Source organism: Tauraco erythrolophus, chromosome 2, assembly GCF_009769465.1.
Source record: "Tauraco erythrolophus isolate bTauEry1 chromosome 2, bTauEry1.pri, whole genome shotgun sequence".
Lineage (NCBI taxonomy): Eukaryota > Metazoa > Chordata > Aves > Musophagiformes > Musophagidae > Tauraco > Tauraco erythrolophus.
This window is the reverse complement of record NC_141466.1, coordinates 68,855,278-68,879,919: the sequence shown is the minus strand read 5'-3', so window position 1 is coordinate 68,879,919 and position 24,642 is coordinate 68,855,278. Positions and strand designations below refer to the sequence as shown.

Here is a 24,642-nt window from a genome sequence, read left to right as displayed (position 1 = left end):
GAAATAAAGAAATGACTGAGCTGCACCTTGAAGCAGTATGACTGTATGAGCATGGTGCTGTATAGTTCTTCTGCAGCTCAGACTTCCAATACTTCCTTACAGGGAAGAGATATCATGTCATTTAGAGCTAGCATGGGTGTCTCAAATTGTCCTGCAGCAATCTTTACAGAGGTGCAGTTCCTGCAGTATTTGCAGAATACGCTTTGCAGGTGAAGAGAGAAGAGATTAGACTTTGTCTGGTTTTCTTGGAAGGTGGTAAATGTTAAATACAAGTGAAGGGAAATCCCTGTCCCATTTGAAAATATCAGCTGCTAATTTTAACAGGATCAGGATTTCATTTGTGAAACTTTGTTGTATTGTATCTCATCTTCCCTGTTGATTTCTTTGCCTAGACCAGCTATCCTTGTGGCAGAAGGAGATGGATGGACCAGTCTCTGCTCTTTTGCTGACAGGCGAGCTGGAAGCATGTGAGTTCTTGACTTAACTTTGGTTTCTCTTGATGCAAGGGCTCAGCACAGCTCAGGCACACAAACTTTTCTTGGCTTTTGAAGAAGCTTTTCTGCTTTGGCTTAAGATGGAGAGGGACCATGGGAAGTTGACCATATGGTCCATGACAGGGATGGGTGAGAACTGCTGTCTCTCTGGGGCACTAGCCATAACCAGGGATGGCTAGGGGCTGCTCTCTGGCCTGGAGATGATATGTGATGCCCTGGCCGCATCTGTTCAGCTCTTTAGACTTCAAAACAGGGGAGTTATTTCCAAGCTGCTTATTGACTCAGGTCAATGCATTGTCTTTAGTCATATACAGACACTAATGTGAAAGCTGGGTTAGGTGACCTGAGCCCAAACTGGGCAAACAGAATTCTAAAAATGTAACTCCATAGGCAGACAGACTTTGGTACCTGGGCCCTAGCACTGCTCCTTTACTGGTATCAATGTATCATTGTCTTCTGCAAGTTGCAGGAGACACTTTAGACTGCTGGCTTTTGCACCCTGTTGAATTACGGAAAAAAAAACGTGGACTCTGCAGAAGCATTTTTTATGAATGATGCACTTACCACAGCACCTGTGAGCCCTGGAAAAGGGAGGCTGCTTTTACGGGGAACAAGGGGAAAAACCTGCTCCTGCAGAAGTCAGTGTTAAGGCTCCTGGGGTCCTCAGCAGGCCCTTTTATTGTGCCGTAAAGTTCCTTCTGGCTCTCAGGAGAGAGACTTGTATGCAAATGTGAGTTGATGATGGGTCTTGCTTCGTTCCGTGGCTCCAGAAGGTTGATGTAATGCCAGCATATCTGATTTAATTGCTGCCTGCTCCTACTTACAGATTAGGGCCATGCAGAGGAGCAAGTAGAGAGGAAACACTTTCATTGTTCTATTTACCCTCACCCTCTGCTCTTATGTTAAATGGGAGTTCTTAAGGTCATGAGCAGGATCAGCTTCTGGTAACAAGGGTAAAGGAGCTGTTCTGGAGCACTGGGTGCTGGTGGTAGCCTTCCTCCTAAGCTGCTAAGCTCCTGATGGTCAGTGGGGAGATGGATTGTTCCTCTCCCATCCCACCTGTTTCTCTTCTTCATTTCTAAAGGAAGGCAAATGTGACTAGCTGAGATGTGTAAGTCCACATCTTTGGTTAGATGGTTCTCACTGGCTTTTTACTCTTTTTGCTCACAAGTCTTAGCAAAGTCCTTTGTGTCTCCACAGCTACCCTATTCGGGCAGAGGATGGACTGGGGACCCTGCAGTGCCGAGTGGAAGGGAACCATATAGGTTGGTGAAAAAGGGGAAAAACGCATGGGTTTCTGTTCTTCCTGCAAATCCAGAGGGCAGAGAGAGGGTGTCCATCACAAGTTCTTATGCTGTCTCCAGTTCAGAATTTGGCTCAGGGTTGAGTCCAGAAAACTTGCTTCATGTCAGGGCTTGCCACAGTTCAACAGCCACTGCGGTGATCTGTGTCCTCTGCACAGCCTTGGGGGAAAATGAAGTGCAGCGCTCAAGTGAAACCATGACAGAGATGAAGTGAATGCTACTGAAAGTACCAATATTATTTAGGACCTTTGGTCAGTTTACTTTTTCCCCCCCCACTTTTTTCCTCCTGGTATGTGATAAACATTACCTTTACTGCTCTGTTATCAGAGAGGAATAAATTGGGTGCCCACTTCTATTCATGGTCTCTCTAGTAGCAGGTTGGATCCTTTTCATTTTTCCTTGCTTCCTAGCACTTTGAAGAAGCTTCTGAGTTCTTTCCGAGCTTTTGTTTGAGCAGCAAGCTTCCTGCTTGGGAAAGATGATCTGAGTTAAATATATAAAACAGAAATTAATATCTAGCTGTCATGTAGATAGTGGTGCAACAGAGAACTTCAGAGATGTCTTGAGGTATCTCAGATCTCTCCAGAGGTGTGTCAGATAATGGAGGTCTTGAAGGAGGTCTGCACCTTCTTAGGATGGCAAGTGAGGTCAGATAGGTTCTATAGGGTCTAAGGTGACATAAAGCACTTAGGCCACCAAATCCTGCCCCTGAGATTCAGCTTGCAGATTTGAGCCACATGACTGTATTTATCTGCAGTATACTTTACCTATGATCTAGGGCTCTAAGCTCCCTGAGCTGATACTTGGTTCAGTTCCTGCACACACACACTGCTGAAATCAATGCCATTACACTGCAAGGAAGAGGAGAATCAGGCCCACGACACCTGGGCAAGGTTTGGTAGGATGCACTCTTCATGGAGCCCTCTGTGCTTCTGCCGTAAATCTTACTGCTTTTCTCTCCTCCAGGGTCCCACAATGTTAGCTTCTCAGTGTTTAACAAAGGAAAGTGAGTAAAAGAATATTTTTCTTTCTTTTTCTGTGGTTTTGTATGAGGACACAGCTCCATTTGAGTCCAGGATAAGTGCATGATGTTTTTACTAATCTTGTTTTTCACTCCTTAGAAATAAGATTTTACGATCTTGAAGACGGTCATCAGATTGGGAATGAAAAGCGAGAATGTTCCTCCACAAAGTATCTTTGCTTTGAGGTTTTAATACTTTAGCTTCAGCACCCAAAGCATAAGTCATCTGTTAAGCCTAGGTGAATAAAATCCTTTCACCTCACTCTTAGCTCTTCATCCAAATGGCAAAGAGTTTAGCCATAAAAAGAAGTGAAAATGGGTTTTGACAGTGTCAAACCCATACTTTACAATGAGATGGTACTTGTAATAGAGTTACTCTGTATAATGGGGTCTCTTGAATCAATGTCTCAATGTGCTGGTGAAAGGTGGTGTTGGTCCTTGTAGAAATGTTCCACCGTTTAGCTGGAGAGTGAGTGTCCAGCTCTACTTTAACTTCAATGGCCAAGGATCTCTCAGGCATTTTCTCTCTTGCAGGTCAGCAATACACAAAGGCGCTTGGCTCATCAGTGCCAAACAGGAGCTTTTCTTGTATCAAACGCATTCAGGTATTGCACTGATCCACCTCACTGCCCGCACTGTCCTTTGGCCGTCTCAGTGTGGTCTAAGATAAGACCTTTCATTGTTGCTCTTCCTGAGAATGTAATCCTGTTTTGTCCTCATTCTGGGAGGATGTGGGCTTGAGTACACAAAAAGCTGCAGATCAGAACTTTCAGGAAGACCAGATTTATGTGCTAAGGCTGGATGTGCTGCCATGGGCTGTACCTTACATCCCCAGTGAGTTACTGTTCCTCTCAGAGAGGGATATGTTTGAACTCTGTTTTGGACAGCCTAATGTGAGACAGTCAGCCAGAGAATGGCAGTATGGCAGGATTTGAGATGACACTGCTTTATTGTTTCTCCTTTTCCTGTCAAATCAGTTGTAGACTTGAGATCTTGCATCTAGAGAAACTTTTCACCTTAAATCACATACATTAAATTTGGTAAAGTTGAGAGTTTAGAAATGCAGACCTTAGTATGAGAAAGATCCCACATCAGCTACAAGCATGAGATGATGTTCAACCACTTGAAGAATTGAGTTCTGGATAAATGGTGAATGGCAGGTTACTACACCATTAGTTTAAATAAAATCAAGACACATCAACAATAACCTTTCCAGTTATATTGTAGACAGCAGACAATGAAATACTGAGCACTTGCTCAAGATTGTGGTCGTGGGCAAACAGTGTCCAAGATTCAGCAAGGCTGTATGCCCAACAGCCAAAGCAGAAGTAGGAGATCAGGGGCTGCAGAGCACTGGGCAGCCTTTGACCTTAGAGGTTGCATAAAGCTGAAAGACCACTTAGTTCATGTGCATAGGTCCTCACCGAGGTCCCATCAAGTTTTTGCCATTAAGTTGGCTGAAATTAATGTAATGAACGCACTAGTTCATTATGGGCTGTATCTGAGAAGCTTATTCAAGAGGTAAAAAAGGCTTTTTTTAAAAAAAACATGTTTTGTGTGTTGTTTATAGAATACAACTTGTTTTGCCTATAAATTCAAAGAACTTTGTAAAGGATGGTAATTTTATGCCCTTATTTACAAACTGAGGCACAGTGAAATGAAATAACCCTGCATGAAGTTGGCTATTGGCAGAGTGTCAGCAGAAACAAGATTTGCTAATAGACTGTACTGAGCTTAGCCAGTACTAGCCAGTAGTCAATGTTGTAAAAGAAAAGTTTAAATACCAGATGAATTAAAAAATGCAGATATAGACCAACATCCCTCGTCTTTCTTATCAGTCTTTTTTTCAAAACTATTGTTGTGGATTAGGCTGCTCCAGCAACCAAACTGCCCTCCCCACAGTCGTTGACTCCCCCTCCCCCAGCCCCAGGGATGAGGGAGAGAATTAAAGGAGAAACGGGAAACCCGTGGGTTGAGATAAGAACAATTAAATACAGATGATTTAATACACAGGGCAGATGCTCACCACCCCCTCGTATGCGAAGCCTGTCTCGTCCTGAAGCTGCAATCCTGGACGAACACGAGGCCCCAAAATACAGAGGGGCAGAGAGAGAGAGATAGTACTCCAAGAGTGGGCGTACTGGGAGAGAGGGGGGGGAAAAAAGGCAATAGAGCAAAAGCGCAGCAAGCGCAAAAGAGCAAAAGCGGCGAAAGAGCCAAAGTGCAAAAGCCCTTCTGTCCGGCTGACCCTCACTTTTATACTGGGCATGACGCTGCATGATATGGAATACTGTTTGGCCCTCACTCTTAAGTTCCACCACAAATCACAAGGGGAATCGTGGCCTCCTTGTCCTGCTGTTCTTCTGCACTCCGGCACACTGAAAAGTCCTTGTAGTTTCACGTCCAACCACAAACATCAACTTGCTATCAGCATTCTTCTCAGAGCGAGCCTCTGAGTAAAACCAAAACACGGAGCTCTTCTAGCTGCTAAAAAGAAGAGCTAACCCGGTCCTAGCTAAAACCAGGACAACTATGTAACTACAATTGGGTGGTTAAACTAGGACATCTGAGTGCAAAGTGAGTAAATGTCGTCAAAGAGAAAAATTGGTGTCTAGTGTGGAAGAGCATGACTGAGATAAAATCCTGAAAGATTCTCGTGGTCAAGATATGGACACTCATATGTCAGATGTTCAGCTCCTTCCGTTTGTCCCTGAAGCCCAAAGGGATGATTGGAAAGTGTGGTAACATCTTAACTTAGAGGCTAAATTGAGAAGCAAGTCAGAGAAGGTCAAAAGGATTAAAACAGTTTTAATTCCACCTTTTTATTTTTGCAGAGCTCCTCAATAGCATAGAATATACTGGTTTGCAATCTGAGCATGACAGATGCAGCCACTGCTAAGTAACAGCCCAAGCATTACAGTGTTTCTCCTGCCACGCGGCCAAGTTATCCATGTTGTTCGTTCCGGGTGTAATCCTAGCGGCTGCCAAAACCCCTGGGAAGGATCAGCGAGATGCCAGTTTCATTCACAGGAGCCTGCTCCGGCTGGAAACAGTGCAAGTGCACTGCTGGCTCTGACAAAAATAGGGTTAGGATTAACCTTTCCAATGCTTGTTTTCAGATTCCCCTTTTCCTTCCCCTCCAGAGATAGCCTCTGTGTTCCCAGCTGGTGGGAGTCTCGGAGGAGGCACTGATCTCACTGTCACTGGGGATTTCTTCGAGGAGCCGGTGCAGGTCACTGCTGCAGGTAAGAGGAGAAATGTGTGAAATAATTATTTATTTTTTTTTTTTTTTCCCAATACAGTGCTCATGGCCCTGACCATAAAACCCAACTGACGTTCATAGATACTAGTTTGAGACTTGTAGAACTCACCATCAGGAAGGTCCAGTTATTCTGACTGTGGGCATGAACTGTTTTGCTTCCTTGATAGTACAAGCCCAGGCTTTTAGCTAAGCGTTGACCCCTTTTGGAAACAAGATGGGTTCATGCTGCAGCTCCACTGGGTTTCCAGCTCTCATACAGAACATTTATCTCCTTTTCTTGCTGCCAGGTGTCCCCTGTAAAGTCAAGCACGTCTCTCCCCAGCAAATCAGATGCACCACTGAGCCTGTTGGCAAGGGCAGGAGGCTTGATGCCCCCCAGCCAGGTACAGTATTCATATAACTGAAGGTCCAAACAGCAAACACACATGGAAACATAGGGCAGAAATTGTTTGGTGATGAACACAAACAAGAAGCCGATCTTCCCGAAATGCTGTCTGCTTCAACATCAAGCCAGTTTCTCCTAGATTTGATGGGGAGGAAGGCCACAAAAATGATCCAAGGGCTGGAGCACCTCTCCTATGGAGACAGGCTGAGAGAGTTGGGATTGTTCAGCCTGGAGAAAGGAAGGCTCTGGGGGGACCTTATTGCGGCCTTTCAATATTTAAAAGGGGCTTACAAGAAAGATGAGGATAGACTTTTTACTAGGGCATGTAGCAATAGGACAAGGGGTAATGGTTTTAAACTGAAAAAGGATAGATTTAGACTAGACATAAGGAAGAAACTTTTTAAGGTAAGGGTGATGAGACACTGGCACAGGTTGCCCGGAGAAGTGGTAGATGACCCATCCGTGGAACCATTCAAGGTCAGGTTGGATGGGACTCTGAGGAACTTGATCTAGTTGAAGATGTCCCTGCTTACTACAGAGGGGTTGGACTGAATGGCCTTTGAAAGTCTCTTCCAACCCAAATTATTCTATGATTCTGTAGCAAGAAAAGGCAAGGTGGAGAGCTCTGCCTGCAGCTTTCGGATGAGTGATGGTGGGAAGAAAGTCAGCCTGGTGTGTAGGGCTGTGGAAAATGAGGGAGTGGGAAAACATGGATAATATTTAGAGGAAAGATAGCTGAACTAGAGCTACTGCAGATGATTCTGGGGACTCTGCTTGAGTGGAGCATTGCAGTAGGAAATTATTGTGCATAAAATGATTTTTTATGGAATTATTGGACCACTCGGTGGATAAGGAATTGGCTGGATGGTCGCACTCAAAGAGTTGTGGTCAACGGTTCAATGTCCAAGTGGAGGCCAGTGACGAGTGGTGTTCCTCAGGGGTTGGTAATGGGGCCAGTGCTATTTGACATCTTTGTTGGTGACATGGACAGTGGGATCGAGTGCAACCTCAGCAAGTTTACTGATGACACCAAGTTGTGTGGTGTTGTGGACACGCTGGAGGGAAGGGTTGCCATCCAGAGGGACCTTGACAGGCTGGAGAGGTGGGCCTGTGTGAACCTCATGAAGTTCAACAAGTCCAAGTGCAAAGTCCTGCAGGTGGGTTGGGGCAAACCCAAGCACAAGTCCAGGCTGGGCAGAGAATGGATTGAGAGCAGCCCTGAGGAAAAGGACTTGGGAGTGCTGATGGATGAGAAGCCTCAACATGAGCCGGCAATGTGCACTGGCAGCCCGGAAAGCCAACCGTATCCTGGGCCGCATCAAAAGGAGCGTGGCCAGCAGATTGAGGAAGGGGATTCTGCCCCTCTACTCTGCTCTCATGAGAACCCACCTGGAATACTGCGTTCAGCTCTGGAGCTCTCAACACAAGAAGGACATGGAGTTGCTGGAGCAGGTCCAGAAGAGGGCCACAAAGATGATCTGAGGGCTGGAGCACCTCAGCTATGAAGACAGGGTGAGAGTTGGGGTTGTTCAGCCTGGAGAAGAGAAGGCTCCGGGGTGATCTTATCGCAGCCTTCCAGTACTTAAAGGGGGCCTACAGGAAAGCTGGAGAGGGACTTTTTACAAGGGCGTGTGATGATAGGACAAGGGGTAATGGCTTTAAACTGAAAGAGGGGAGATTTAGATTGGATATAAGGAAGAAATGTTTTACTCTGAGGGTGGTGAGGCACTGGAACAGATTGCCCAGAGAAGTTGTAGATGCCCCATCCCTGGAAGTGTTCAAGGCTGGGTTGGATGAAGCTTTGAGCAGCCTGATGTAGTGGAGGGTGTCCTTGCCCTTGGCAGGGGGATTGAAACTAGATGATCTTTAAGGTCCCTTCCAACCCTAACCATTCTATGAAAATGAGGCTTAGCTCATTTTGACTGTGGTCATCTCAGTACCTTTTCCTGCAAGAGCAGATGTGAGCTTGGTGAATGCTCTACTCTCTGCAGATTTTCATTATTTTTGGTGGAGAATTTTGAAGCAGAACAAATTCCCTAAAGTGAGATCTATGATCTGCCTTGGACTGCAAAAAAGACCCACAAACAGAGACAATTTATTATTAAAATTTTCTGTTCTGTCCTGCCTCCTTACATCACTGATTCTAGCATGTGCTCTGGGATTTTTGTTGGCTGCTACTGAGAACATTTTTATTTTAACTTTCTAGGAAACAGAGGGCTTCTCTTTGAAGTCTGGGATGACGCCTCTGATCTGACAGAAGCAGGTCCTGGATATAGATGGCAGTTTGTACCTAATGCCAGCTCCCCAGTAAGATTTCTGTCTGGGGCAAAGAAGTCCTTCAGGTACGCAGTGATCTGAAAAAGAGATGAAGCCATGACAATCACCTTTAGCAGTGTAAGGTGTAGCAATAACATCTGACAGCTCTCTATAGCAGAGCCTTACTGCATAGCTCCTATAAATCAAAGCAAACCCTCTGCTCTGAGGTCCTTTTGAAGCTCAAAATATGCAGTGAAGTGTTTTATTTTTCCTCCTTTTGCTTTCATTCAGTATTTCTGCTCTACCTGGGCTAGATGTGCTGAAATAGCACAAAAGAAATTGCTGTGGAGATGGAAGGAACTCCAGTTAGACAGTCTTGGGCTGGAGCTTCGACCAGATGTGGAGGGCCAGACCCTCAGCTGATGTTGGCAGCTGCAGCACAGGGTGCAATTAATGGAAATACACTGATTTGCCCCAAGTTGCGAAAATATCTGAACTGTATTGCTGCCCATTGCTTCTTCAGATACACCCTTGAAAAGCTGTGCAATGTGCATGAATATTTTCATTTTTCTTATCACTTCTGTTTTTCTCAGTTGATCTTGTGTGTGATTTTGAGCTTTTTTCCTGCCTGTTCAGGATTAAGATTTTGCTTGGGAAGAAATGCACAAGAAAGTGACCAACAACAAAACCATACTTATTTTTGTGGAGCTGGTTTTTTTCCTTTTTGAAAACTGCTGTAAAGCATAAACAACATTTAATCTGAAAATGGGTCATTTTGTGGTTCCTTCAGTTTAAAAATCTGAGTTTGGTTTGTTGTAACTTGGTCTCCCAGTCTTTCCTTGTTACTTAGTGTATATGTGAAGGTGGGGTGTGAGGCTGAAGGGTTTTTGTAGTAACTCTGTTGTATGTTGTGGATATTCTGCTTTTGCTTAGCTCCAGGCTTCGTGGATTTTTTGTGGCTCCTCAGACCAACAATTACACCTTCTGGATCCAGGCAGATGATCAGGCATCCCTCTACTTAAGTTTGTCCCAAGATCCAGAACATAAGGTATTACTCTTATCTGAGGAAAAATAAGATCAGCTTAAGAAATGGTTTTAACTAAGGTTAAAACTAACAAGTAGGAATTTCCCCAGTGTGAACTGGTTTGTTTGCCCTTATTATGAATCTCTTGCAGAGAGGATGCTATAAATTAAGGTGATGCATTTCTCTGGGCTATTCTTAAGACTAGTAACTGAACAGAGCTAGAAAAAATTTAAAGAACTTCTTATCTATGAAAAACGAGTAGCATTACTGGTCTTACTAATGGTAACATACTACATCGCAGAAGGCTGTAGACATAGTTCTTATTTTTATTTTTGGAGGACATAAGACATAGCATGAAAAGCTGCATGGGGAACTGTTATTAGGGCTAGGGTCAGCCATAAGAATTATCTTCTTTATGGTATTGAGCCCTAAACCAAAGCTCTTCTAGATGATGGCTTTTTCCTGTAGGTTAGGGAGAAGTGTGTCAACCATCAGCCCACTGCTATCAGCTGCAAGCATGAGTTTGTTCATTTTGGAGCTGTCGTATAGGACAAAGTGTCTTGGGGCTAGAGAAATGTCTCTGTAACTGAATAATTCGATTGGTCTGGACACAGGTGAGGATAGCTTCTCTCCCTGCTGGCAATTTGGAGTGGTCTGAGAACTGGGTGAAGAACTGGAGTGAGCACTGGCAGCCAAAATCCCAGAAATTCGAGCTAACTGCTGGTTTGAGGTACTACCTGGAAGCTCTGCATCATGGAAAGGCACCCAGCAACGGGATGCGGATTGGAGTCCAGATACACAACACGTGGCTGAATCCCCACGTGGTGAACAACTACTATATTGAGAGGCATGAAATTCGGGCTCGTGCCTTGCAACTTCCAGAAGTGCAGGTCAGTGCTGTGTGTTCGGCCCTGGGAGCTGGAGTAGCCTTGATTTAGTTGCCACAGATGACAGTGACTCTTAATTGTAAAGGCTTTGTCCATGCTACACGTGACTGTGTTCCCATCTTGTTCTAACCTGATGACATAGTTATTGAACAGTGTTGTGAGCTGAAGGTGTTTGTGATTTTTATGCAGCTGGGCATGTGTTAACCCTATGGTAGCATTATAATCTGCACATGTGTTAAAGGATAAGCAATGCTGACTCCCCTGTGTTGTTGTCTCACTCATTAATGCCTCACCTCGTTACTTAATGCTCATTAATAGAAGCTTGGAATAGCTTTTATTTCCTCTTCATTTGTGACAGCATACTCAAAATGTGTGTTATCTGGTCAACCCTATATTGCCATCAGATGATAGAAACTTTCAGCTTGATGAAGTGCTCAGCAATGAGAGAGATCTGTCCTAGTGGTTAAATTTCACAGCTGCAGGTCAGGAGCTTTAGGGACCATTTGTGGCTGCCAGTGTCTGCACAGGTCATGTATCCCTTGTGCTCCTCTTAATCTAAGAATGGGAGCCCGAGGCTTGTGTCAGGACAGACTATGGAGAACATCAGTAGTTTAAGAGTACCTGAAGGAACTCTTGATTTACAGAGGCTTAAAAATGCAAAACGCAGACTGTAAAATCCTTCTTGGTAGAAGATACTAGGTTTGAAGTCTGCGTGTCTTATGCAGCTTATATCTGTTTTCATTTATTTGCTTTGCTTGCCAGATGTTGACTGTGTCTGGTACAGGGTGGTTCAGTATCTCCCGAAATAACACATTGCGCAGAATGATGCCTACAAATGCTACGGCTCTCCAGGTAGGTATCATCCAAAGCAAACACCTAGTTCTCAGCTGGAGTGTAATTGATGAAGTTGTGGGACTTGACATCAGTTAAGTGTTTGGCCCAGAAGCTGAGATAAATTCTACATGATGTAGGGATGATTTTTTGTTACTAGGAGTGTCTCGCAGTGAGATTTTTCGGGAAACTCACTCCCAGGTATATTCTGAGCATACCACAGCATCTGCGCTTCGCTTATATCTGCAATGAAGCATGTAGTATTTTCAGGTACTAGACCCTTAGATTTCTCCTCTAAGACCAAATGTGTAGTGTATGGCTCTTGCTTCAGGCTGGAGCTCTGATCTGGCTTCTTGAAAGTCCTATGCTCTCTTGATGCAGTAGTTGGTCACTGTCAAAACTACCCTGGGTGATAGCTCCATGATAGTCATTAGGTATCTAGTCAACAGAGCTGGTGGAGCCTGGAGGGACATGCAGATGTCCAGGCTGTGATATAACTCATGTAAGAAATCTGCCCCTTTCTGAGGGGGCTGCTGGATGCCTAAAGGATGCCTCACACCCTGTGACGGGTATTAGACCTGGAAGTTTATTCTCTGTGTTGAGCTGGATTTTATCATTTACTGTTTGGCTACCTGCTCAGAGTTGCCTTGCCGCTTGTCCCTAGCTGATGAAAAATGCAGTGATGACTTGTATGTTGAAGCTCTCTGCTGAAATGATCCAGACCCTGTTGTACTGTGACTGCTTTTCATGTTCTTAATTTTTTCAAAGGTGCAAACAGCAATAGAGGAACTTCTTTCAATAGGATGTGAAACTGAGCCAACTTCTGCTAAAATCCTTTTCCAGGATGGCTTTGAGAAAGAAGGTAGTGATCTTCTGTGACAAATAAGCAGTATTTATTGTACTTCAAACTTCTAGTGACAGTAAATGTACACTTTTAATGGATCTAAGCACATACGTTTGTGTTTCTCAGCTATTCATTATTTGTATTTATTCTGATGAGGGAGTTTATGAAACATCGTATTAAACCCAACATGGTTAATGTATTAATGAGAGATGCTTTCTGTAATATCTTGCATGACTCAGTCATACTACAACACACTTACCAAAACAGGTGATATATTTTGGTTGTTGGAAATGTTAGAAGTAGAGACAAAAAAATGCAAGTTCTGGGGCATGGGAAATTATTCGTGTTTCAATATGTCTGCTGGGGAAACAAATCTGGTGTGGCCCATAGCTACAGCTCGGGCTGTGGAAACAGCTGATTCTGATTCTGGGCAGCTTCACTTGCAATGTTTCTTGATGACTGAAAGGGAAACAATGCAAATGTCTGTGGTATACTTGAATGGCGAGGCAAGATGTGAAACATTATTTGCTTCTGTAAAAAAATTAAATACAATTATCAATAATAGTTTTCTAACATAAAGGTATTGTGCACATTGGAAAGTTACTCTGTTTTATATATCTGACAGCAATAATAGTATAGTGATCCTATGCCAAAAAGTAGATGATTGCCTAGAGACCTTGTATCACATCCTTGTATTTGATATGGACAGAGAGAACAGGACCCAGCCAGTAACATGTATATTTCTGATTGATTCTTCCAAATGGAGGAAAACAATTAATTAATTTAATTGGAGAGGGAAGGAAGAAAAATGGAAAAAGCAGTTGGACATTCTTAATCTAATTATGTGATTTTTAGTTTAATCTACAGTTCTGCCAACAAAAAAAAGAGGAAAAACTTGAGCTAAAAGCTAGAGATGGTTCAACAGTACAGTAGGAATAACAATTTATGTGTAACAAATAGAACAAAACAGAAACTGAATTTTCATTGATGATTGTAATATATAGAAAATATTAAGACAGCACAATGGTAGTGAAATTGCGCTCAATGGATGTCAAAAGTGAAAACAGCCACACATGTTCAGACTTAAGGTCTACCTAGCTCAGTGTCTTGTCTTCAGCAGGAACCAAAATAGATACCTAGGGAAGAGTAAAAACTGGTTTACTATAGTTGGTCATTAATTCTCTCCAAATATAATTAATTTTAATTATTTTCCTGGTATATTATATTTTTAAAATTTAATTACCTTCAGTTGTTTTCCCTTGCCTACACTTACATAGTCTCTCCTTGAACACAGCTAATCTACTACATTCATAATTTCTTCCAGTGAAAATGTCAACAGGTCCAACACCCGTTGTGCAAAAAACCACCTCTCATGGTGTGTTTTTATGTTGGGTTTTTGTATGTTTGTTGTTTTTTCATTTGTTTGCTTTGGGTGTTTTTTTTTTTTTAAACTCTGCTCTTAACTTAATTTGGCAGTCTTTATTTCTCTTATTGGAAGAAAAGGTGAATTGTCAGTACTTACTGAAGGAAGGAAGTCTCTTATGCACTAGAAACAGAAGAAATCCTAGCAGTTTTTTACACCATGTTTGATAGACCAATGGAACAAACATCCTAAAGGAGAAGGTGGTTTTATGTATATACTGTTGTTATATACATCAATTTCCAGTTTTGCCTGAGTGTTTTCTGGAAAGGAAGGATGGATTTGATCAAACATACTCTACCTGGCTAAAGACTATGTTATTTACCATGAGGTTTTATGCTGAAAACAGTAATAATCTAATGGTCCCTCCTGTCTTTCAGCATCCTTAATCTAATTGCCCTGCAGATGTTCACCGTTTATCTGGGCAGGAGAATACTTAAGAGTAGGACTGTTTGACAAATTTTGGCTACCTGTTTCCTGTATTTTCATGAATCTCTTGACTGTACTGGTGTCTTCTGAATTATTTTTGAACCTCTCATCCCTTTTTGTTTTTTATCTCTGTCAGATATGAAGGACTTTATTACCACAGGACACATTGTCAGTGGTACGGAACCTTTCTGTGGAAGGTTCAGCATTCACAGACCAAGCCAGCTGGTGAAAACTTCCCCATCAACTCTACCAAGATATGATCTCGCTGAATACACACATGTAAGTGACGGCTCTTGATAAGTAGATTGCACTGGGGAGTGGATATTCAGAGCCAAATCAGTGTTATGAAATCGTCTGATCTGTTTAGACTTCTAGATCCACAAAGATTCATGTCTTTGGACTATGCTTGTGGAAAGAGCAGAGAGTCTTTGGTTGACGGGTAGATAGTTAGAGATCCCTGAGGCATGGATAATCTTTAACACGTTTGGCTGATCTCTTCTTCTGGGGATGCAATGCCTGAGGAGGGAAAGGAAAAGGTGGGATGGTGTTGGGAAAAGATGGAAGATGCAGGAATGACCATTTCTTGACAAAGCAAAAAAAACCTTGTTGTTTGGGGGTCCACTCTGGCTAACTTTTCTGCTCATCTTCTATATCTGCTTTTAACAGGAATAAGGTCTTGATCTCAAACCTGTCACCCTTTTGCTACCTAGGGGAAGGCAAATAGTGGAGTGTTGAAAGAAAGGAGGAGGGAGATGCCATCCCCAAAGGCTCCTGCAGTCCTCCCAGACTCCTTCCAGTTCCTCTTCACAGATCTCTTCCAGTCTTGTTTCTCCACCTGACACCAGTCCCAAACCTTGTACCCTGCAAATCAAGACCAACTCCTCCAGTCTCCTTTCATCTCTCCTAGATACTGGAAATCCCCATTGGTACTTCCCAGTTATGTTTTGCCCCAAAACCTCACTGAAGGTTAAAGGGTCAGTTTCAGGATATATAGTGGCACACAGGTCACCTGGATGTCATGCACTGTCTTCTACAGGTGCTATTCAAGATGATGTGGTCTTTATTGCTGACCTTGAACAACACATTTCCCTACTAATGTTAAACTGGGATTGAAAGAATATAACACCTTCTACATACATTAGTTATAAATTACCTGTGGATTGATTTGTGAATTTTTTCCCCATTTTTTGCAGGTGTGTTTTGCACATAAAGGCCATATGAGGAATATCCTTCATATCTTGGTATCCTACACCAATTTCTCTTTATGTTTAGTGAAGAGGAACCTCACCTGCCTGTGGGATTTCAGTGAAACTGACTCTAAAAGGTATCCAGACACTTTGTTTCCAGAGATGACACTTTCCGTAGTAAGGTGTACTAAGAAAACTGGGTGAAGTTCTTATTTCTATAAGAACAAATGATAAGTTGGGGTAAGGTGGCACATTCTCTGCCCCTGCAAAGGCACTTCTGAAACATGCTTCTAGTCTTTTTGAAGACTTACTGAAGAAATCTGTGTCTTGTTATGGGCACCACTGTCTCACTATAGTAATGCACAGATGGAAAGTTTGTTATGTCCCTGGTAAGCACACCAGGCTTCTGAGGACATTAATTTCATTGTTTGTTTGTCAACAGTCAGTGGATTTTCTGCAGTAAGACAGAGATGAATTGAATTTTTTTTTCCAGAAAACTTATGAGGTCATTGGTACACAAAGCTTTAAAAGTTGGTATAGCCTTTGGCTGTTTTTATTTCACTTAGAATACTTGGGTGGAAAACATTTGGTGTTAGAAGTAAAGTTAGAGACAGGCAGACTTAAAAAATCAGGAGTCTCTGAAGAACTTCAGGAAGTGAAGTTGGCAACTTGAGTATCTGTGAGGTTATAAGAGGGATGTGTGTGTATGCCTGGAAGGGGAAGAGGAGACTGGGATTAAATTACTGCATGATGGAGAGAGCTGGGAATCTTGAGCAATCATCTGATATTCCCAAGGGGCCTGATCTCTGAATTGACCTCTGTTGAGGTCACTGATGCTATTGTAGTGGTTTTGCCAAAAATAGAGCAACGGTAGTTATTCCCACATCCCACTCTTGTGATGCAGAGGAGGATACCTGAGCAGAAATCTAAAGCTTTATTTCTCACTATGGGGAACCCAACAGAGACACGTAGAGAGTGATCACAAGCCATTGGGCAAATGTCTTGTGTATGAGTAATAACGGCAGTACCTGATGTTACCTGGAAGCTTCACGAAGCGCCTCAAAAGACAGTTATTGCAGCTACCTCACAGCAAAGGAGAGTTTACACAAACTTGATGTCTTCCAGCTGGACGTTTACTTGCACTGACCTCTGGAAGGGGTGTGTGAATCACTCCATGCTTCTCCAGGACCTCCCTTCCAATTCCCCGGTGTTTGTGCATCAGATAGACTTGCTGAACCCTCTGCTGCAAAAGAAAACATCTGAGTCGTTTTACCTTGATGAAGTTATCATTGCAGACAGAGCTGTGACTGGTAAAGGAATTTGTTTTTTTTTTTTTCTTTTCTGTTAAAGTCTTTCCAGGATACTCTATTAAAATCTTTAATGATGAGGCTGGTGGCAACTTTTTCAAAGGGGAAGATATATCACAACAGGCACTAACATAACTTTGTTTTCTTGAACTTATAGTTCTTGATGAGAACAATCAAGAAGGAATTGCCAAATATGAATATTCTTGGTTTATTTAAAAATATGTTTCTACAAATATGACTCTTGAATCTTCTTGCCCAGAAAAAAAACCCAAACCCAAAATACCCACCCCAAGAAGACCTGTTTCCAGCTATGAAATGAAAATAATCTAGGCATAGTGACAGCTGTTATCCTGGCTCTCATGAATGCTTGTGCTCTTTAAGTTTCTCAGAGGGATCCCAAACCACCTTGGCTAGATGGGAGGATAGTCGAAGCAGTATCTGTGGTGGGGTCTTCTCCCACTTACAATGTGTCCTGGACGGTGTCTGGCTGTGGTGCAAGTCTGCCTCTTCTCTCTCTAAGGTAGGGACAGTGAGTAAGTTGTCTCAAAACTGTGTAATACCTCTTGCAATTCACCCTGACGTTTCTGGAGCAGTTTGTCATCTAAGACAGGGCATGAGAGGCAGTGGATGATAAGACTGCAGCTTGGCAATCACTATGCTTTTGTTGGAGTCTTCTCTAGACATTTCAAATGGCACATGTTCAGAGTGTTTAGACTACTGTGTCCTGCACAGATGTGTCTACTCAGAAGATGGGCTGCAGTTCTAAATTAAGATACTTAATTTCACTCTCAGCACATGAATGTGTTGAGCTTTGCTTGCCATACAAGATCTTGAACATATATTGTAGACGTCTTAATGAAGTTGTCTGATTCTGATATTGAAGTTGCATTTTATGAGTAGGATTTGGTTGCTGAACCGGAGGAGCTTAAGATGTTTCAGCCTGGGGTGTAAGATATGCATGTGCTGTCCAGTTACGATGTAGGAGTAGAAGGAGATCTAAGTCCTTCTGAAACAGTAGATGGAGATCAGCCAGAGATACTCCCAAACACCTTCAATGAGAAAAATTACCATGCTAGTCAACAGAAGTCCACCTTATGTGCTCTTGTTTACTGAAATGGTTTCTATTCAACAATGAAAGAGGCAGAGCCATAGGCTAACCAGATCAGAGAGTGCAACTTTAAAGTGCTACACCGGCAGAGAATACATCCTAAAAGGTTGAATTTCTTCATTCTGAGGGTGGTGAAGCACTGGAACAGGTTGCCCAGAGAAGTTGTGGATGCCCCATCTCTGGAAGTGTTCAAGGCCAGGTTGGATGAGGCTTTGAGCAACCTGGTGTAGTGGAAGATGTCCCTGCCCATGGCATGGGGCTTGGAACTAGATGGTCTTTAAGGTCCCTTCTAACTCAAACCATTCTATGATTGCATCCAGTTGAGTTAACAAGGACCTGATAGGAGTAGAGCCAGGTGAGGGAGAAGCTGTAATGATGCAGCCTCTTCTCTGAAACAGCCAACTGTTAGTTTGGCTCAGTTACTTCAGTCAAAGTGACTTGCCCAGTTGTCCACAGGAAACCTCCTTTAAGAAAAAGGTGAACCTCAGCCTGCTGTAGCTTAATTTGGTTTCTTACCTTGTGTCTCTCCTGTTTGAAGCAAACACGAAACAATGTGTCATTAGTTCTGAGTGCCCTAAAGACAGCTAGATTCTCCTTTAAGAGGTGGCTAAGATCTAAAGAAAATTAGGTCTTGTACCCAGAGCAGTCAAGTCCTGCATTTCCTGGTGAAATCCAAGGCTTTGGTGAATTCATCAATCACCTGTTGGTTCAGAGACATAGCCTAAGTCAGTACAAAGGAAAAGACTGACGCAATCCAGTTTATATTTCAGTTTTCCTAACGTGACAGATGCTCAGCAGCAGATCAGACTTGTCCTGCAAAGCCCAAGAAGTGATTTGGTAAAACAGTTAAGCGACAGTTTAGACCCAGCTGTTTTGAAGTCAGCTTATCTAGCACAGCATTGAAGGATATCATAGAATGGTATAGGCTGGAAAGTCTGTCCTTGAAAAGCACATTTAATTGCCGGTGTCAAATGTGATATTTTGACATGAACCACCAATGGTAAAGGCAAGGATGAGAATACAGAGGGATGTTTGTGAGGTTTAATATGCATAAACAGAGGTGTAGCTAACAGAAAGAGGGGAAAATTTTACTCCTGTGTGTATCCTTAACAAGACTGTCATTGGAATGCTACATGCAGTGCTAATGATCATGTTTTTCAAGGAGACTTAGAAAAACTGGGAAAATAAAAAAACCCGAGTATGATTATGGAGCTCAAGAAAATGCCTAGGAGAGAAAGATTTAAGAAGCTCAACTAGTTTAGCTTATAAAAAGAGGATTAAGAGATTAATTGATCACAGTACCTCTCACTAGGGGGGGGAAAAAGGGGGGAAAAAAAAGAGTACTTGGCACTGATGGACTTCGCCATCTCACAGAGGAAGACGTAAGAGAAACCAGTGTGTGATGCTAAAGTCAGGAATACTGAGAACAAAAATCAGCACATGCTTTAAAAATGAGTGGGCTGATCACTGTCTTTGGATATCTTCAAACCAAACCTGTCTCTTTCTCTTAACTGAGCACATGCTGTGATGTGTTCTAACATAGCTTGTTGTGGTTGAGGCAGGGATAGTAATTGAAACCTGGACGTCAGGCTAGAAGGCTCGGTGGTCCTTTTGGTTTCACATTCTTGAAATTTGCTCAGCAGAAGCCACGGCTGAGCTGTCTTCAGCTGTTACCCAGACAATTAACCACATGGTGGCATCATTGCACCACAGAGAGTCTCTTTTTCCTTTGACGAGGAATTTTAGAGGCAAGGGAGAAAACGTTTCAAGTTTTAGAAATACTGCTTTGGGTGAACTTTAATGCAAAATATCTCTGTAATTTAGAGGAGTTAAGATTTTGATAGACCCGAGGAAGTAGGAAAGCTTTTTGCTTTGATGTTGTAGCTGCTATCCAGGCTGCATTGAATTGGTCCTTTGAAAACACCAGTACAGGGACAGGACTTGCTTGTGCTTGGTGTTGTACGAACTATTTCTTCTATCATAATTAAAAGAGCTGTGTGCATTGCCTATATCATGTAGGTATAAGTTGGGAGTATTCGATTCCATTTGAGCTCTCAATATGTTCTCCTTAGGTCCTTTGAGTGTTGTTCCCATAGGTGTCCCTCTGATGCTGGTGACATGGAGGTGTCATGAGTGGGGGTCTTGACCACGAATGCCTTCATGTAAACCCTCTCTGTCACACAGAGGTGCTCTGCTTGGGGAGGACTCTAAGGAATATGGCCACCTGTATGTCTCCACGGAGGATGTGAGAGTTAGCCTCACCATTCAGAGACTGCAAGAGTCATCTCCACCTCTTGGAGGGACTTTCTGCATCCACTTGGCCAACACAGTCATATCAGGTAAGACGAGATGCAAGTACAGGTCCCGGATTTCCTTTGTGGGAAGCCAAGTGAAGCAGAGACATTGTTGAACCTTGGAAATGCTCGGGGTACAGGCTGGCAGGTTAAACCCATTGTGATAGTTGCCAGATCTTTGCATTTGATGTCCTTCAAGATGTGAGTTAGGGATTATAGGCAGGGCAGTATTTCTTGATGTTGGGTGTGGGGTTGTTCCAAAATGCGTACAGCCACTATGAAGTGCTTTCCTTAATGTTAAAGAACTTTGGGTCAGATCCTGAATTGAGATGTTACATACCATGTTTTCATTATGCTGATGTTTTTCCAGCATATGTGCTTCTGGTTATTGGTTTACAGATATCGCAAAAGCTTTTGTGCATTGAATTTCTTGACTTGAATTAGTCACCTTTTATGAGCTAGATTTTCTTGTGTTTGGTTTAAATAAAGAGGCTTAGAAAGAAAGTGAACAGGTTAATCTGAGCAAGGCCAATGATTAAATTCTTCACTGAGAAACTGGTGACTCAGTTACAAAATCAAATAATAAAATAGGAAAATTCAGCCTTAAAATATTTGTGAAATAACTATTTTCTCCATGATATCACTTAAGATTATCTTACAGTAGCTGAAGGCTCTCTCAATAGCGCCCTGCTTTGAATATCATCTTTTAAAAATGTACTTTATTCCTCTTACCCTGTTCTCAGGTCTTGTGCTTTCCTCTTTTGTAAGAATTAGAGAGATTTATTGTATCTACAGCTTTGAATGGCTATGGGTATTTATGTCAAAAGAAAGAACACATTTGTACTTATTTGGGCTTGAACTCTACACAATGTTCTTGAGAACCTGACTCTCTCCATATCCCTCTCATCTAGGAAGTTTCTAAACTTCTATTTTGAAGGAACAGGACTTGCACACTGAAATTTCATGTCTCCCAAAAATGTATGTTGCGTATAATGAAAAGTATTACTTAGAAAAAACTTCTGGTGGTCCCAACTGGAGAGATGTTTCTAGATTTTCTAAGCTATTAAATGGTGCAGATCTTTTGGGATTTGGGACCCAGTAAATTTCCCTTTGCTGCTTTTTGGCAGTTAACAGATGTTTGAACTGCAACAGCCTCACACTAATAATGAGACATCTTTCTTTCCTAGGAGCAGGTAGATGTGCTCTCCTAGGAATGAGAATATTTTTTTTTTCTAATGTCTTTTGCAGATGTTTCAGTGCACATCTCCTCCCACCGCCTCCGCAAGCTTTTACAAGACAATGTAGATAACTCTACAGCCCCATACTTCAACAGCAGTGACTTCATTGTGACCAAAGACTCAAACTCTTGCTATGAAAGCATCTGGACGCTGACATGGAAAACAAAAACTGGGGACTTGCCCAATGTTATCAATGTACAGTAGTTTCTTTTACTAGCACCCACTTTGAGCCCCATTCAATGTCTTTGGCTTTGGTGATTCATTTTCCCAGCATTTGTTTTTATGCAGACGCCTGTGGGACCTTAAGATAAATGTCTTCCTGTCAGGAATAGCAGCTTAAGCAAATTCCAGATTAGATGACTTAAAAAGAAATTGTAGTTACAGGAGGAGAAATTACATCCTCAGAGTCTGTGCTTCAAAATGAGGAGGCGAGAATGTAATTTCTGTGCCTTGTTACAGTTCTGCAGAACAGGGACTGTTACACTGAAGTGAAAGTTACTATAATGTTAATATTTCAGTACAGTAACTGAACCTCATTATAGGCTTGTGGCATCATTTATGGGCCAAGAAGGTCTTTTCCTGAGAACTATTCTGTATGGCTTCATATCTGGTTCTCATAAGTCTCAGATGAAGGTTCAGTTCACACTCTCCCATCCCAAGAGCTGTTGTTTAAGTTTTGCTTCAAGTAGAAGGCTCTTTTTTGAATAAGGACTCAGACTGCTTCCTTCCCCCAAAAGAAAAAATATTTATTTGTATATCCAGCTTCTAAAAGTGTAAAATTATCTTCAAAGCAACTAGTTCTCATGCTCAAGACATTGGCCTGAATGGTGAAAAAAGGTTGAGCTGCATCTTCAGCTGTAGCACAGGCTTCTGTTTCACACAAAGTTATGTCTTTAAGAAGCAGATGTTCAAAGCTCTTTCCATGCTTAATTCCAAATGATATTACTGAGTATTAGAAATTTATTTGCAAACCTGGCTCCTGAATCTCTTTGCCTCAGTTTCTTGCCTGCAAGGTAAGGATGGAAACAGGGAGGTGTTGTGAAGTTTTGGGTAATGAAGATTTAGACCTGGAGACAGGAGTCAAGGAAGAAGCTTGAGAAGAGACTTCCAGGAGTTATTTGCTGCCTTATAAAGACTCTGTATGAACTCTGGGGGAATAGTTTTAATTTAAGATCACAGGAAGGAAAAGGACAAGAAACTTAAACTCTTTATTCTTTGCCAGGTCTCTGCTGAAAAACTTGTGGGTTTGAAGCCAACTGTTTCTAGCCGTGTGGTTTATGATGGAGGTGTGTTTATTGAGCCAATATTTGGGGACATGCTTGCTACTTTCAATAACAAAACTCAGGTGAGATATGGTGTCGCGCTTCCTATTGATGCACTTTGGTCATGTAGACCCAGAAATCTCACAAGGTGTTCAGGTACCTACTTCTGCCACTAAATACTTTCAGAAATGTGCTGTTCTGTGCTTTGCCATAAATTGATCAGATTCTGCTCCCTGGTTTGTTGAGCAGGACTTTGCTCCAAGAGCTATTGCAGATGGTGAGAATGGTCATCATGAGTGACAGAAGACAATTTATTTCTTTTGAGACTGTGGCCAACAGCTGTTGTCATCTCTGGATTCCAGCCTGTGCTGGGTCCCATGGTGCTGGCTGCCAAACTTGGGAATGACACGATTCATCTGCAGTGTTCCAGCTGTTACACTGATAAGCAGAGTAAATGAGATGGTGGCTGCGGTACTAATCTGTGAATGAGGCAAGTCTCTCAGCCTCTGTGGATCTCAATTCTTCATCTGTGAAAAGGCAGCAAGGAAGGCTTCCTGGCTGAATGAGTCTGCTGGATGGACGAATGTTTACAAATTCTGCTCTTAGATGTTGCAGAGCAGTGTACGTTGCTCTTCCAGCAAAAACTCCTGAGTACTGTAGTGATAACAGGATGATCCTGGATGTGCTTGAAACCCAGCTGTGCAGCACTTGAGGTTAGGTCATCCTGCTTTTTTACAGTGAGCCTGTTCCCCAGACATGAGGACTGCCCTGCTTCAAGTGCTCAACTATCTACCATATCTCTGCCATCTGTGGTGCAGACATACCCTCAAGTAGGCCAAATGAAACAAGAACAGCAGCAGCAATCTTTGGTTTTAAAGCTGTATTCGGTTTGCTGCTAGCAGCAAGTGTAAAAATGTCCCTCTAATTATTGCGTCACTCTTCAAGCAGAGTACTTCACAACTCTGTGCTTTTTGAGTTTCTTGGAGACAGTCTGCTTTTGCTTTTTGCAGGCGTTGGTGTACCCTCCAGGCACACCCTTGATACCTGAAAGAGAGATGAAGAGGCTTCTCCTATGCCTTGTGCTTTGCCAGTTGACTCTTCTGAGATATCAAGATCTCAGAAGAGATATCTTTTGATGTCTCGTGCTAAATATCAAGGTCACAGCCCAGCTTTCTTGTTTCAGCATGAACAACAAGGAGGAAAAAAAAAATAATTGAGGGCTGCATGCTGAAAAGACACATTCTGAGATTGATTCTAATTAGTCTTACAGGGTGCTTTAAATATAATAATAACATGTCAGGGTGGGAAGAATGAGGGTATATGGCAAGCGGGGTCTTCAATGGATGACTAGAAGAACAGGAGTTGGGAGGAGCTATAGGTCCCAGCTGGATGGGAGGGTAGGATCCTGCAGACACCAAGAAAAGCTAGTGATACAGCTTCCAAAGCTGTTCTCTGCTTCGCCTAAAATTGAGTCCTAGCAAGCTTTGCAATTAAAGTTATAATGAGACTGCAGCAGGATAAACAGCTGTCTGACTGTGCTCTGCACTGGCACAGCCAGCGCGTTGTTGGTAGCTTAGTGTGGCTACCGGCATCTCTGTGCAGGTCTGCTAGGTAGATGCATTTCTAGAAAACAGCTCTTCCCTTCCCAGCTTTAGAGTAACCTTCTTCTCTGTCTCCAGGTGGTGGTGGTGGTGAATGATGTCCCTGCAAACTGTTCTGGTTCATGCTCTTTCCAGTTGAGCCAGGAATTGACACCTTTGGTCAGTGATGTGGAGTATTCATCAGGTAACGGGGCGTTGTGTCTGAGCAAAACGGCAAAATTCTGTTCAGTGAAAAAGATCTGCCAGTTGCTGATGTGTGCATGTATGTATTATTTTGGAAATTTCTGATTTTATGGAAACTGCACTTTCTAGTGGGACAATTCTAATCAGTTCCAGTCTTAAAATACATAGTACAGACATGTTTTTACATCAACAAGAAGATAATAGAGGCATAAAGGAGAGATAAATAATGATAAGTTTGGTGCTTAAAGTGGAAAGTGGCTTTTGGCTCAAGTTATCCTTAATAGTAATTTAAGAAAAAAGTAACA

General features: G+C 42.5%; 1 protein-coding gene across 1 annotated transcript in view; it reads left to right on the top strand.

Annotated features, from left to right (window-relative positions):
- The window catches only part of PKHD1 (PKHD1 ciliary IPT domain containing fibrocystin/polyductin), a 272,553-nt gene that overhangs the window by 10,923 nt on the left and 236,988 nt on the right, over window positions 1-24,642 (top strand). The window contains exons 7-25 of the mRNA XM_086623983.1: window positions 393-467; window positions 1,695-1,759; window positions 2,765-2,804; window positions 3,354-3,424; window positions 5,963-6,064; window positions 6,369-6,464; window positions 8,673-8,808; window positions 9,656-9,770; window positions 10,361-10,636; window positions 11,396-11,485; window positions 12,233-12,326; window positions 14,294-14,436; window positions 15,351-15,481; window positions 16,470-16,654; window positions 17,033-17,171; window positions 19,944-20,098; window positions 21,302-21,486; window positions 22,514-22,636; window positions 24,233-24,338. Of these exons, the coding sequence (XP_086480109.1) occupies window positions 393-467; window positions 1,695-1,759; window positions 2,765-2,804; window positions 3,354-3,424; window positions 5,963-6,064; window positions 6,369-6,464; window positions 8,673-8,808; window positions 9,656-9,770; window positions 10,361-10,636; window positions 11,396-11,485; window positions 12,233-12,326; window positions 14,294-14,436; window positions 15,351-15,481; window positions 16,470-16,654; window positions 17,033-17,171; window positions 19,944-20,098; window positions 21,302-21,486; window positions 22,514-22,636; window positions 24,233-24,338 (2,327 nt within the window). The remainder of the gene's footprint in view (window positions 1-392; window positions 468-1,694; window positions 1,760-2,764; window positions 2,805-3,353; window positions 3,425-5,962; window positions 6,065-6,368; window positions 6,465-8,672; window positions 8,809-9,655; window positions 9,771-10,360; window positions 10,637-11,395; window positions 11,486-12,232; window positions 12,327-14,293; window positions 14,437-15,350; window positions 15,482-16,469; window positions 16,655-17,032; window positions 17,172-19,943; window positions 20,099-21,301; window positions 21,487-22,513; window positions 22,637-24,232; window positions 24,339-24,642) is intronic.